This window comes from Rhinatrema bivittatum, chromosome 3 (assembly GCF_901001135.1).
Source record: "Rhinatrema bivittatum chromosome 3, aRhiBiv1.1, whole genome shotgun sequence".
Lineage (NCBI taxonomy): Eukaryota > Metazoa > Chordata > Amphibia > Gymnophiona > Rhinatrematidae > Rhinatrema > Rhinatrema bivittatum.
In genome coordinates, this window is record NC_042617.1 from 471,995,075 (window position 1) to 472,010,204 (window position 15,130).

At 43.3% G+C, this 15,130-nt stretch overlaps 1 protein-coding gene across 7 annotated transcripts in view; it reads right to left on the reverse strand.

Annotated features, from left to right (window-relative positions):
- PUM2 (pumilio RNA binding family member 2) overlaps positions 1–15,130 on the reverse strand; it is a 427,826-nt gene that overhangs the window by 59,049 nt on the left and 353,647 nt on the right. For 5 of the 7 annotated variants that reach the window (XM_029595976.1, XM_029595973.1, XM_029595975.1 and 2 more), the window contains 2 exons: positions 9,164–9,298; positions 8,750–8,887 (listed from right to left, as the gene is read on the reverse strand). In XM_029595976.1, coding sequence (XP_029451836.1) covers positions 8,750–8,887; positions 9,164–9,298 — 273 coding nt within the window. The remainder of the gene's footprint in view (positions 1–8,749; positions 8,888–9,163; positions 9,299–15,130) is intronic. The other 2 variants (XM_029595977.1, XM_029595972.1) reach the window with 1 other exon arrangement.

Consider the following 15,130-nt stretch of genomic DNA (forward strand, 5'->3'; position numbering starts at 1 on the left):
TGGTCGGTCTCCGTCAGGCCTCATGCTATTTCCCAATGCTGCAGGCTGTACAACAACTAATTGACCTGGAATAGAACGCCCCGGAGGCCAGCTTCAAAGGAGGATGGGCCCTAGAAGCCCTATAACCCCTGGAACCCACAGCCAAAGAACTCCTAGGGTTCCCAAAAGTGGACGCCATGGTCTGCGCTATTTCAAAGCACACTACCATCCCAGTCGGAGGAGCTGCACTCAAGGATGCCCAGGACAGACGTCAGGAATCCATCCTTAAACAGTCGTTTGTCGCAGCAATGACCCTGCAGATCGCCTCCTGCTGCACCGTGGTGACATGTGCCTGCTTGCTGCTCTCCAGGGACGCAACCACTTCCGCCAAAACATTAGAACCAGCGATATCTTTCCTCACAAATGTGACCACTGATCTGGTGCGCACCTCAGCCAGGGGCGTCTCATCCATAATGGAGGCCAGAAGACAACTATGGCTCCGAAATTGGTCAGCCGACGCAACCTCCAAGACGAAACTCACAAGAATGCCTTTTAAAGGATCTCTCCTGTTCAGAAGCGAACTGGAGAAGTTAGCCAACAAATGGGGTGAATCCTCAGTACCCCGGTTACCGGAGGACAGGAACAAAAGAAACCAGCTCTCCTCTCCCCGACGAACCAAGGGCAGAGGAGCCCAGCGTTTGGGATTGTACAAAAACACATACCAAGCACCTCGCCCCACTGGCAGGGCCCAGTCCTCTCAGAACAGACACAACAAGAGGGGAGCCAGCTCAGGTACAGGGCCCGGCTGCACCCCACAATGAGAATCAACAGACCCATCCACAGGATGAAGCCATAGAGGGCAGACTTACCCTCTTCTACCAAAGATGAGTTGAGATAATGTCGGACAAGTGGTCCTAACCGAGATAGATACTATATAGACTTCCACAGCATCCCTCCGGACAAATTTGTGAGATCACCATGCCACTCCCTCTCCAAGAGGACGGCAGTGGAAACCACACTGACAAAACTACTCAGCCTAAAGGCAATAACCTCTGTGTCCACGCACCAACAAAATACTGGTCATTATTCCATCTATTTTATCATCCCCAAGGAGGAGGGAACGTTCCGGCCCATTTTGAACCTCGACCGTTAATCGCTACCTGAGGGTACTGCACTTCCACATGGAAACCCTATGCTCAGACATAAGAGCAGTACAACCGGGAGAATTCCTGACTTCACTGGATCTATCCGAAGCCTATCTCCACATCCCGGTGCACCACAATCATCAGCGCTTCCTACTCTTTGCGATACTGGACCATCATTACCAGTTCCGGGCGCTACCCTTTGGACTAGCTACTGCTCCTCGGACGTTACCAAAATCATGGTGATAGTAGCGGCGATGCTGAGGAAAGAAGGAATCCTCGTACATCCCTGTCTGGACGATTGGCTGATCAGAGCAAAATCTCCAGAAGAAAGTTACCAGGCGACCACCAGAGTCAAGAATCTATTGCAGAATCTCGGGTGGGTCGTCAATACAGTCAAGAGCTGCCTGCAGCCCTCCCAATCGCTAGAGTACCTGGGAGTCCGGTTCAACACCAAACAAGACAGGGTTGTTCTTCCCCCTACAAGGAGAAGGAAACTGATGGACCAATTGCAAAAACTGTTGAACTACCTCCAAGTTCTCGGTCTCATGACATCAAGCCTTGAAGTCGTCCCATGGGCAAGGACCCACATGCGCCCTCTACAACGTTCTCTACTGTCACGATGGAACCCGATGTCCCAGAACTACTCCATTCGCCTCCAGCTACCGGCAGAGGTTCGGACCCAGCTCCAATGGTGGCTACAGGAAGACCATCTGAGCAAGGGAGTAAGACTATCCCCACTGACCTGGATCTTGCTCACCACGGATGCGAGCCTGCGAAGGTGGGGAACCCACTGCCAGGAACTGATGGCCATGGGGCAATGGGACAAGAAAGAGTCGGGATGGAACATAAACCGACTGGAAGCCTGAGCAGTCAGACTAGCCTGCCTACAGTTCAGTCACAGACTCTGGGATGAATCTGTCAGTCATGTCGGACAACGCCACAACAGTGGCCTACATCAACCCCCAGGGAGGTGTCCCGGGAAATATACCCCCTAATGGTGTGGGCGGAAGCAAACCTTAAAGGAATCTCAGCCGCCCACATCGCGGGAAAAGACACCATCACTGCGGACTACCTCAGCAAAGAGAGTCTAGACCCAGGGGAATGGACGCTATCGACCACAGCCTTCCAGTTGATAGTAAACCGCTGGAGAACCCTAGTGATGGATCTCCTGGCAACCTGGTCCAACACCCAAGTTCTTCAACCGCAGACGAGAACCGCAATCCCAGGGAATCGACACCCTCGTCCAGACTTGGCAACAGGAAGACCTGCTGTACGCCTTTCCCCCATGGCAACTACTGGGCGGGATCATCCGCAAGATAGAACACCACAGGGGGCTAGTAATTCTAGTGGCCCCGGACTGGCCAAGAAGGCCATGGTACGCAAATATACAAAGACTTGCGGGGAACCCTCTGTACCTACCTCCACACAGGGACCTTCTCTGGCAAGGACCGATCCTCCACAAAGACCCAATTCGATTCTCGCTTATGGTCTGGCCATTGAGAGGACTCAACTGAAGAAGAGCGGATATTCTAAGGCAGTGATTGACACATTGCTCCCAGCACACAAGTTTTCCACGTCTCTAACTTACGTACGAATATGGAGAATATTCGAAGCCTGGTGTGAGGACCATGACATCCTTCCACAAACAGTCAAAATCCACATGATCCTGGAATTTCTGCAGGACGGCCTGAAGAAGCGGTTGTCTCTCAACTCCCTCAAGGTTCAGGTGGCCGCGCTGGCCTGCTTCAGAGCCAGAGTGGATGGCATTGGCCTATTATCACATCCTGACGTTTCCCGCTTCCTGAGAGGGGTCAAGCAAATCCGACCACCACTAAAGTGGCCTGTTTCCCTATGGAATCTCAATCTAGTACTAGTCTTCCTAGCGGGAATCTCTTTCTGACCTACATGCGGTTTGTCACTACAGCTCCTGACTTTGAAGACTGCTTTCCTAGTGGCAATATGTTCAGCCCATCACAACTCCGAGCTTCAAGCACCATCCTGTCGGGAAACGTTCCTCAGATTCACACCGGGATCCATAGAGCTTTGCACTGTCCCCTCCTTCCTCCCTAAAGTGGTTTCTCATTTCCATCTAAACCAAACCATCTCACTGCCATCTCCAGACGAACATAAGGACTCTGAAGACTCACGCCTTCTTAGTCACCTTAACGTCGGCAGACTCCTAGTCCGATACCTGGAAAGATCGGAATCCGTACGAAAGACGGACCACCTATTCGTCCTTCAAAATGGGAAGAAACAAGGGGAAGCAGCCTCGCGTGCAACCATAGCCTGCTGGATCAAAGAAGTAATCAAGGCGGCCTACGTAGAGCAGGGAAACCGCCACCTCTACAAGTCAAGGCCCATTCCACAAGGGTCCAGGCAGTGTCCTGGGCAGAAACCAAGATGCTGTCTCCCGCTGAGATCTGTCGGGTGGCGAGGCTTACCTCTGAGGGATCTCGGAAATCACCTCAGGAATTCTAGACTGGGGGAGGGACCCTTAGGTATCACCACAGGAGAAGCGGGGCTCGTCTTCTAGAGGTAAGATTTTCTTTCTTCTTTGGTTTCTACCTTACCTTGTCTCGGCGCTTCCCTGTCTCGTGCTGGGCGGTCTCCAGCTGCGGGGGGGGAGGGAAAATACTTTCACTGCCGCGTTCAGTATTGCACCCACACCGGGAACCGGCTACCGGACCAAGGCTTACCTCTGAGGGATCTCGGAAATCACCTCAGGAATTCTCGACTGGGGGAGGGACCCTTAGGTATCACCACAGGAGAAGCGGGGCTAGTCTTCTAGAGGTAAGATTTTCTTTCTTTGGTTTGGATTATCTAACACTGTGCAAGAGTGTGTAGTGTCCCTAACTACTTAGGAGATTGAGAAATACTGAAGAGTTAAGCTTCCTGCACGGGTATATGTAGGCTGACGTCAGATTGAAATCTGACTCCGTCTCCCAACTGCTATCAGGAGTACACTATACCCACTGGTCCCGAGTCCATCTGCTACACACTAGGAAAGCTAATATTAAGCAAATGTATCGGGAGTTAAAAAAATGAGCAAAATCTGTAAAATGTGTTCGGCCATGCCAAACACATTTTCATGCAGAAAAGTGAGGGGAAGCATCTTGGTATTCATCTTACTTTCTCTTCCCTAGTCTACAGCAGCAGAGTTACTCTCTGAACCTCAAACTAGCAGTCTCTCTCCATCTCTGTTCATGGGGGATCGATCTCTCATCCTCCCTCTAGTACTGTGTGAAGAAAGCTTTAGGAATTCTCTCTCCTTCTCCAGGCGTTTGACCTTATGAGCCGCCGCTACTTACCTAGATACGTATTGAGCTATCCAGCTATATCGCAGTGGCAAGCCGCTGTTACTTATTCGGCTATCTGGCACAGGTCACAGCTAGTTAGCTGGATAAATACTTATCTGACTAATTAGCAGTGACCCACGCCAGGTACCCTAAGTACCCACTTATTCATTTAAGTGACAGGGGCTTGCCATTGCTGGATAGATAGGTACTGATCTTGGTGAATGTGGCTACCGCCATTTACCAGATAAAGCCCTAAAGATCTGCAGATTAAACGGCCACGCATGACAGCAAGAGCTGTGGGCTCATGAAAGGACAGGCGCCTGGAGAAGAAGAGAAAGCTCTAAAGTCTTCTTTGCATAGTCTAGAGGGAGGGCGAGAGATCAATCCAGCATGTACAAACACAGAGAGAGACTGCTACTTTGCCGAGGTTCACAGAGAGCGATTCTGGTCCAGGGGAGAGCTGCCTGGGATTCAAGCAGGAGGCAGTATCCCACTGAGATCTCTCCTCGGCTTACCTAGCAGTAGTGCAGGGTGACCCCTCTGCCCTCCTGGTAGCATGGAAGGGCACAGACCTAAGGTTGAAGTGGCACAAGTTTGCTTATGGTGAGCAGGACCCTATCTGGAGAGACAAACATCTCCAGGCACAACTTTCAGATAGTCAGGAGCCAGGGTTTGGCACCGGCTACAAGATAGATTACGTTTTGATTTATTAATGCAAGCTGTAACTAGTTTCTGTGCACATTACTCCATCAAGTTTAGGAAAATGAGCGGAGGACTTCGTGCGGAGACACCTCTCCCTGAGAGGAGAGGAGAGGCCATAAGGGGTTTAAGTCGGAAGCGCTTCAAAAACATCAGAAGCTGGTAACAATGCTAGTCATCCAGGGGAGCCGGAACGCCGGATAAATTCGAGGCAGGTGCAGGCCTAAATCGGAGGACTTCGTGCGGAGACACCTCTCCGTGAGAGGAGAGGAGAAGTTACCAGCTTCTGATGTTTTTGAAGCGGAAGTTACCAGCTTCTGATGTTTTTGAAGCGGAAGCGCTTCAAAAACATCAGAAGCTGGTAACAACGCGACTATACCCGTAGCCACGCCCCTCTAGTGAGGTCATCCGGGGAGCTGGAACGCCGGATAAATTCGAGGCAGGTGCGGCGCGCAGCCAAAGCCGCGTGCCAAAGGGGCGCGGCCCCTTGGTAAGAATTTCCTTTTTGTTCTTCCTATACCTTTATGGGTAGGAAGAGAAAGACTAAACTTTGGACTTCATCATCAGCGGTACAAGTGGTAAGGGGACCTATAGACGCTCATCTGATGAGACGAGTAAGTCAATCTGCTCGGGATACCATACCGGATATTTCTTTTTCTTCTGGCGCTTCTAACAGCCCTGGTCAAATGCAGCAATCTCAATCTTTGGTAGAATCGCCTGGCCAAACACCCCAAAGTATTGACCAAGGAGTTGTGAATACAACACCATGTGGGACTGTAGATTGTGGGAACATGGCGAGTTCTGGTTTGCAGGTTCCTGTGACAGAACCCATAGACCCCCCAAAATATAACTTTGGGAGATGTATGGAAGGCCATAACTGAATTACAGAAAGTTGTATCTAATGCTATAAGTCAGAATGACAAAACTTCTATGGAATTTAAAAATGCTTTAGAAGTGCATGATAGTCGTTTAAAGAATTTAGAAGAGTTGGGTAAAATAACTACAGCACAAGTTTCAACTTTGCAGGCTGTTAATAATTCTTATATTAAGGATAGCTTGGTGACTCAGACAGTTGGAGAACCTGGAAAATGAACTGAGGGTCAGGAATTTGAGATTCTTGAATTTTCCTGTTACTAGGCTCCTATCTGCCAGTGAGTTGCTGAAAAAATACTTATTAGAGGTTTTGTCTATTTCGACAATAGATGATAAAAGTATATCAAAAATTTATTATGTGATGGATTCTAGATTAAGGACCCAGGCGGAGGGGGAAGGAATGGATTTTGTTCAGCAACAGTCACCTAATCTGACCTCTTTTTTGGAATCCTCTGTGGATGATATTCCACAAAGGGCTACCCTGTTAGTCACTTTATGTAGGGAAAATGATAAAAGTCTAATAATGCAAAAGTACTTCAAGAATAAGGATTTCCTATTTTGTGGGCAAAGGGTACAGATATTTCCTGATGTGTGAAGGAACACACAATTAAAGAGAAAACAATTTTTGGTCTTGAAGCCCAGAGTTATTGCTTTGGGAGCGTCATTCTTCTTAAAATTCCCTTGTAAATGTGTGGTTGTCCTTCATAAGAATGAATTTATTTTTCATGATCCCACCCACCTGGAAACCTTTCTGGAAGATAAAGGAAAAGATTGAGATATAGTCTGCTAAAATAAAAAAAAAACAAACAAACATCTCCCAGTAAGTAACTGTGTTACAAATTTATTATATTATTTTCTTTTTAAATATCCTCCCATAATGTGGACTAAGAATCTTGATGTGAATGTAACATTATTGTAAGAGATTATGAAAGATATTTTCTGTACACAAAATTCATTCTTTTTTGATTTTATAACTGAATTGTTTAAAATCTTAATAAACTATAAATAAAAGAAAAAAAAAGTTTAGGAAAATGAATATCTTCCATCTGTTCATGCACACATCCTCCTCTCCTCAGCACTGGAAACTTAACATTTTCTCTCACCCTGAAGTTTCCAGCACTAAGAAAATGAGTGCCGGTCCAACGCAATGCTCTGCATCAGGGAATAATGCTTAATGCCCTCATTTGCATGAGATTTCCATTCGAGTAAGCCAAGTATTACTCCCACTTTAGAACGCTTATTTAGTGAGCATAAAAACTTCGTGCTGCATCGGTGGTAAAGTTTACGCTCACGAAATGAGCTTTGAATTGCAGGCAATGCGGTGTGTTGGCCACATTGAATATTTCTACATTGGCTTGCTAGAGGAAAAAAAAAAAAAAAAAAGTTATGCAGCTTCTCAATTCATCCCCATGCACACATACCCTCCACACATCTAACTTATTTTATTTAAAAAGTCTTATATACCAGCTTCTGATCACAAGATCATCAAGGTGGTTTTATACCATCAACTTATACAATTCATGACTTATACACAGGACACAAAATACATTTTTAGATAATATAGCTTGCTTAGTGAATCTTTCTGTCTTTGGCAGTTAATGTCTCAAACAAAAAAAATACCCCTCATTCACAATCCCTCATAACTATAACCACTACCTACAAACACAGCCATTACATTTATATTTTAATTGTAATCTGCTCTATGGTTCATTCTAAATTAAAGGTGGCAAATCAAACAAAATTACCACCACAACATACCCCCCAACCCATAACCCTTCAACAAATACCCTCTTATCCACAACTTCCTACTTACCTCAAAAGACATACAGCCCCCACACATCCATCCCCCCAGATATTCTTCCTACATACACCCACATTATACACAGCTCTATATGCTCCTCTGCAGACAACGCCAAATACATTTCCACCACCCACACCACCTATGTAGACATTCTCTCCATACAATTCCCCTTACCCCACATATGCCACCCCTCATACACCTAACCTATCTCCCCACACTTACACCTTCTAGAAATCTGATTAATAAAAGATCACAGTAGCTTACAAAAAAATACACAAAAATGACATAATGGCAAAAAGTGTCATAGTGGAAAGCATTCTTGAAGTCATACCTCTTCATGTTTTCCCTACTTGTTAAACAGTAAAATTTGTGTTCATGGAAAAGATATCAAATTAGCAGCACAAGAAAATGAAGCCTACCATCCATATACAAAGAGGGCAATACTGAAACTTTCTGTGGTGCATGTACACGCATTTTTAGAAGGAAAACTCCAAGTTTCCCTTTGAAAAACCCACTAGTACGTGCAATGCAGGTAAAAAGTATGCACAGATTTTAAAATGCAGTCTCCAAATGTACTTTGCCTCCCTTGATCTGTCTTTGCTCCTTTATTGTGTGGGTAAATGTACACGCACTGTGAACGTGTATACTTACCCTCCAAACAATTTCCTCACCCCTTAGGATTTATTTCAGGGGGTTTTTTTTAGCCTCAGAATGCCTCCCAATGCCAAATTTGATAGCGATTTTATCAGTGGCATCTTTCAGATGGGAAGCTGGGCTAAAACAGATACTAATTTCACACAGGTTGTCTTTCGTCATTATTGACCTATATTAATGAAGCTTCAATATATGGACAGAGTGAACAATAGTAGTAAGAACACGTATGATTATGACAGATCATCAATGCTAAAGCTGCTTAGATGAAGCAGGAATACTTTTGAAAAAGCTGGTTAAATTACCTGTCCCTTGAAAGCATCAATGATGAATTGCAGCGACTGTGGCTGGACACATTCAATGCATTTCTGCACAACGTGATTTCCATTTTGATCTTTCACACACTTTAGAACATGTCCATCAAGCTCTTTCACCATTTCACTCTGGAAACAAACCAGGAATACAAAACCAGCTAAATGATAACTTATCTGCAAGCAGTCGCTATAAAAGATAACACTGTGATACAGACAATATATTTGATATCCATTTGAACAATATTGTAAATATATTAGGCATGCATGTGACAGACAAAACTAGATCACACAGATATTGAATTACAGATTGAAATAAAGGTTTAAAATAAAATGAAGATATTCACAAGTCATGGACTAAAAAATATTTGCATAAAGAAAAAAACCCAAGACAGTGCTCTAACTTACAATTACCTGCTGGTCGGGCGAAATGGATTCTAAGGCTTTCTGAATTACACGACAGCCATACATCTGCAGGGCTAGTGGTAGAACATGACCACGTATGCGAGTGGCTAAGGCTAACTTCTGATCCATACTTCCAAACTGTAAAAAAAAAAGCACTGTGATGGTTACCCAAGGCAAGTGTTCTATTGTACTGTCCTTGATTTAGTTTATGCAATTCATGGCATGAAATCTCTGCTACAAAAATAAGGTTATTTTACTATTTAAATAGTTCAGCTGCAAATGTAGATCCATCAAAGATAGAGAATGGTTGTTCAGAGCCACATGGGCTGCAAAACATGCCCCTTCCCACTCACACACAAGTAAACAAAACTAAGTTAAAAAAAATTATGAACAAGTTACACAAGACACAAATATTAAAAAAAACAACCAAAAAAACTAAATGCTCAGAAATGTTTTCCTTTATTTTAGATCATCAGTATGAAAAATAGTCCCTACAGATGGAAAAATGAGTACACAGCAAATTAATATTTTTCCTACATTATAAAAACAAATTAAGCCATTTCAAGTTATTCTAAAATATGCATGTGCGTGCGTGCACACACACACACAAACACATATCTGTAGATATAGACAGACAGATATACACATAGCTGTGTACCTGGCCGGTGAAGAATATTTGGTGTTCTAGGCGAAGCTTCGGTCAAGCACCCACCCAACTCCAACTTACCTACTGGCGGCAACTCCAGCACAACATTCTCTTCTTTGGCATTGGCTTTCCCCCTCTGGGCCTTGTGCTGGTAGGATTTTGCTGCCCCTAAGATCTTGGCATTCTAGGTGACTGCCTATTTTGCCTAATGGAAGCATCGGCCTGGCTGTGTGCAAACGTTTAGGCAGTCCTGGTCAATCTCTAAAAGAACAGAAGTTAATCCAATCTCTCTCTCAGTGGTTCTCAACCTTCTTCCCATTGTGACACATCTGACAGACCATATCTGTGACTCTGCTCATTACAATTCATGGGGGGGGGGGAGGGCCCAATATTGTTTTTATTGTTAAGAATAACACAAGGGAAAGATAAGTACTCTGAACAGAAATTGCATAAATAGTAAACATCCCATACCAAAACAGCACCAATTTCCAACACTCAAACAGTAACCACCTTACAAAGCAAAACTGAAAATATTACACCAGGCCTTAAAACTCCAATACTCCTCTTATTAGGAAAAGGACCAAGCCAGGCTGCTTTAGAGCCCTACACAAACTATTTGCCAGCAGAATACCTCACCTCAGTTACATGTGCAGACCCTCACCTAGCAAAAGAATAAAGAGACCATAAAACAAATAGAAACATGTAGACAAAAACTGAACTGGAAACCATAACAAGCCAGAGAGACTGTATGCAGTGTAACAAAGGAAAAAGAAAAACATCACCAGTCCTCATACAACAAATCAATAAATATAAAATCAACAGCAGTAAACCCATACTAACAAAAAGCACAGATTTCGAAATAGCTGAATGGAATATCCAATAATTAAAAACATATCAAAAATTTCTAGAGACCAATAAAATATATTTCAAAACAGCAGGCACAAAGATACAATAATGAAAAATAAGGATAAAAAAATGCTTTGCTCTGCATACCTGGGAACATTTGATATCCAGGTGCCCTGAGATTGTTTTGAATTAGCAGGAGGGATGGTTTGCTTGCAACTTTCTCCCCTCTCACACACAGAATCTCAATCACACACATATACACAAGCTCTCTCTCTCACTTACATAGGCTCTCAATCACGCACATATACACATGCTTTTTCTCTCTCACTAATATAGTCTGACATCCGAAATATGTCTATACTATGTCTATAATATGTCTATAAAGCCTACAATATAAAAGAACATAAGAACATATGTTAATAATCACAAGAACCTTTTGGAAACTCTGTTAAACATCGAAACTTTGTAAATTGTCGTGATGGCGAAACCGAACTATGGTATATAAAACTCGATAAATAAATAGGCTCTTAATCACACATTTAGCATGTGTGTGTGTCTTTTTCACACATACACACAGGTTTTCAATCACAGTTATGCACATGCTGTCTCTCAAACTGACTCATTCACACACACACACGCTCTCTCTTACTAATACACACAGGCTTTTAATCATACATAGACTATCTATCTTACACTTATAGGTTCTCAGTCACACACTTACATTCATGCTATCTTTCTCACACAAAGGACATCAATCACACACACATACTCTCACTCAAACAGGTTTTCACTTACACACTTAATCATATAGGCTCTCAATCACTCACTTTCACACATGCTGTGTCTCTCACACACACACACAGGATCTCAAACACATATGCTTGCTCGCTCACTCTCTCCTCCCACCGAACTAGTGACAGCAGCAGTCTCCTCCACTCCCAGCCCTCATAGCCTCGAGACAGGACTCCCATCGGCCGCAGGGGTAGACGTTGCTTTTCTTGTGCTCCATGCTGCGCCTTTCTTCCTCAGGCCGCACTGCTCGCACTAGCATGGTCTCTTCTTCCCGCGCACGCGGTCGCTGCACTCCACGTCCTCTTCTGGGCTGCAGGGAGCAGGGAGAAGAGACCATGCTGGTGCCGCTGACTCCAGCTCTCCTGCCACGTTCCACCCGGGCTATCAGCATTTTAAGCCCAGGCAGAAGATAAGTTCCTATTTCGTTGAGGCAGGGGGAACAGCTGGGCCAGCGGGGGACCAGGAAGTGTGGCAACACTCCTCCTGTGTGTGCTTGGCAACACACTTGTGTGTTGCAACACACCGGTTGAGATCTACTGTTCTATATGGTACAAAGTTAAACATAAATCACATAGAAACACAGGTTCCACAAAAAATATTCAAAAACTGTGTAATTAATACAAAAGCAACTTTTTAAACAAAGGCAAATTGGTAAGTGAACACAGTTCAGCTTAAATATAGGTGCAAAAATACAATCTACCTTCTTTTGCCTCGCAATGAGCTGCAAACAGTGTCAGAACATAGGCATCCAAGACTCTCATTCATCTGCTGGCTCATCACACTCTAACATATGGCAATATATGTAAACCATCAAAAATTCCCGCAAAATGGTGGCCATTTTTAAATGCCTTAAGTATACGTGGCAGTGAGTTATACATTTTTAAGAGATGTGAGGCCAATACAGGTACTCATACACGAAACATGGGCCTGTGTCAGTTGGGAAGTTTGTGGTGAACACAGTTTTTGTACACAAGGCAGACCATGTAGGAGATAAGTATTTTTCACCTTTTGGGGATTTTTGAGAGTTTACATATATGTTTGTTAAAAAGTGTGATGAACCAGCAGATGAATGAGAGTCTTGGGTACCTATGTTCTGATACCATTTGCAGCCTATTACGAGGCAAGAGAGAGTAGATTGTATTTTTGCACCTATATTTAATCTGTTGCTGTGTACGCTTACCAATTTGCCTTTGTTTGAAAAGTTGCTTTTGTATTAATTATACAGTTTTTGAATATTTTTTGTGGAACTTGTGTTTATGTGATTTTTGTAATTGGGGTTCTTGCTCTTTTTTGGTATACAAAGTTAAAAATGGCATTCTGTAATTTTTAATGCAAAATCTCTACTGCTTAAAACAATGAATATGGCATGTGCAAAAGTTCAGACACCCATCCAACTGGGTCATTACTACCATTCTTTTTAAGTTAGTAATAAGGCACAAAATGTTTCATTAGGCCTTCACTTAGTCAACTGAAAATAATTCCATGGCTGAACAAATATTCTGACCCTTCTAACCTTTCAGTGTATGTTTGTTATTCAGTCTACTTTCAACAATCATGGGTTCCTCTAAGCAGCAGCTGTCTGAGAACTTGAAAATGAAGATAATTCACAGTTATAAAGCAGGAGAAGGCTAGAAAAAATTCTCTAATACTTACAGCTAGCAATTTCAATTGTCAGAAATATCGATAAGAAATAAGTTACACAAAACTGTTGAAGTCAAGGCAAGTTCTTGGAGACCAAGAAAAATCTGATGGAACTGCCTGAAAACTGGCTAGATCTGAAAAACAGAAACTAATCACTGCAAATGACCTGCTGAAAAGTTTAGCTGTCTCTAGAGTGGTTGTCCACAGCTTCACACTGCTTACAGAGCTGTCAGAAGGAAACCTTTTCTACAACCTCATCACAAAAGCCACTGTCTAATGTAAGACAAACAACCCTGATAAGACAAACATTGTGGAACAAAGTGCTTTGAACTGATGAAATGAAAACTGAACTGTTCTGCTAAGACCACACAAAATACTGTAATTGCAATGCTATACTGTGGACAACCACTCCAGTGACAGCTAAACTTTTCAGCAACTTGGTGTCCAAAGTTTTGTACATGCCTTATTCATGTTTTTGTTATTTTCAATCAGTTAAAATCAGAAAATGGTAATTTTGCATTATAAATTATAGAAAGATGTCATATGTACCATGTGGAGGTTGTCTCAGCTTAGAGATTCTTTGAAACATAATTTAACCAGGTGTACCTAAACCTTTATATATACCTGTATATCTCCAAGGCAGAAAATGTCTGATTCACATATTGATGTTTCAAGTGCTCAGCTCTTAATTACATATTTCTTATTCTACCTTCCAAAGCCCCAGGACTCTATCGAAGATGATTACATCAAGAAAATCCCAAAATATGCAAATAAAGTCCCAAGACTATCAAAACAATTACGACACTCATCAAAATCATACCATCAAAACCCCTCCCAAAATTACACTGGTAAACATTTCTGGGAACATTTTGTTTCCTCAACAACCTTCAGTGAAACAAGTAGATTTTAACAAGCTGAACACAAATATAGAAACATAGAAATGACGGCAGAAGACGACCAAATGGCCCATCCAGTCTGCCCAGCAAGCTTTCACACATCTTTCTCATACTTATCTGTTACTCTGACCGCTGAGGTCAGGGCCCTTATTGGTAACTTTTTGATTCCAGTTTCCTTCCACCCCCGCCATTGATGTAGAGAGCAGTGCTGGAGCTGCAAAATGAAGTATCAAGCCTAATTGGTTAGGGGTAATAACCGCCGTAATAAGCAAGCTACTCCCACGCTTATTTGTTTACCCAGCCTGTTCAATTTAGTCCTTGTTTGTTGTTGCCTGAATATAAATCCTCTTTTCTTTATTCCCCCTGCCGTTGAAGCAGTGAGCTGCGCTGTATATGTATTCAAAGTGAAGTATCAGGTTTAATTGGTTCAGGGTAGTAACCGCCGCAACAAGCAAGCTACTCCCATGCTTATTTGTGAATGCAAATCATTTTTCCCACATTTCTTCTTGCTGTTGAAGCATAGAACAATGTTGGAGTCGAATTAACAGTGTGTATGTTTATTGAATAAGGGTATTAATCACCAGGTATTAGCCGTCATTCCCGCAAGCCACCCCATGCCTCTTCTCTTCATTCACAATATGCATTTATTATGTCTGTATCACGTACCGTTTTGCCAGAAAAGTGCGATATACTTTAAGCATTGTTACATGTCTGTAGCGGCATAAGCTATAATGGCAATGCTGGCACCAGAAAACAAAACTAAAAATGTTTGTAATCACTGTCTGCCGCTTTGCGGATGAGAGTCCAACAATAGTCACCTAGCATGGAAGGGTTCCACTTGCCTTGATACCGTTTCTCCATTTTGACAATATCTTGATGAAACCTTTCACCATGTTCATCACTCACAGCGCCAAGATTGTCTGGGAAGAAGTCCAAGTGGGAATGAAGAAAATGTATCTTCAATGACATGTTGCACTTCATCAATTTGTATGCCTGAAGCAGATTTTCAACCTGTTCGACAGTCTGCTGCCTTATAGTTGCCTAGAAAGTTACAAACTACATTCTTGAAGGCTGTCAACGCAACACATTCTGTACCTTGAAAAAGACCACCAAAGTGGCTGTCGTCCATTGCAGCTCGGATTTGTGGGC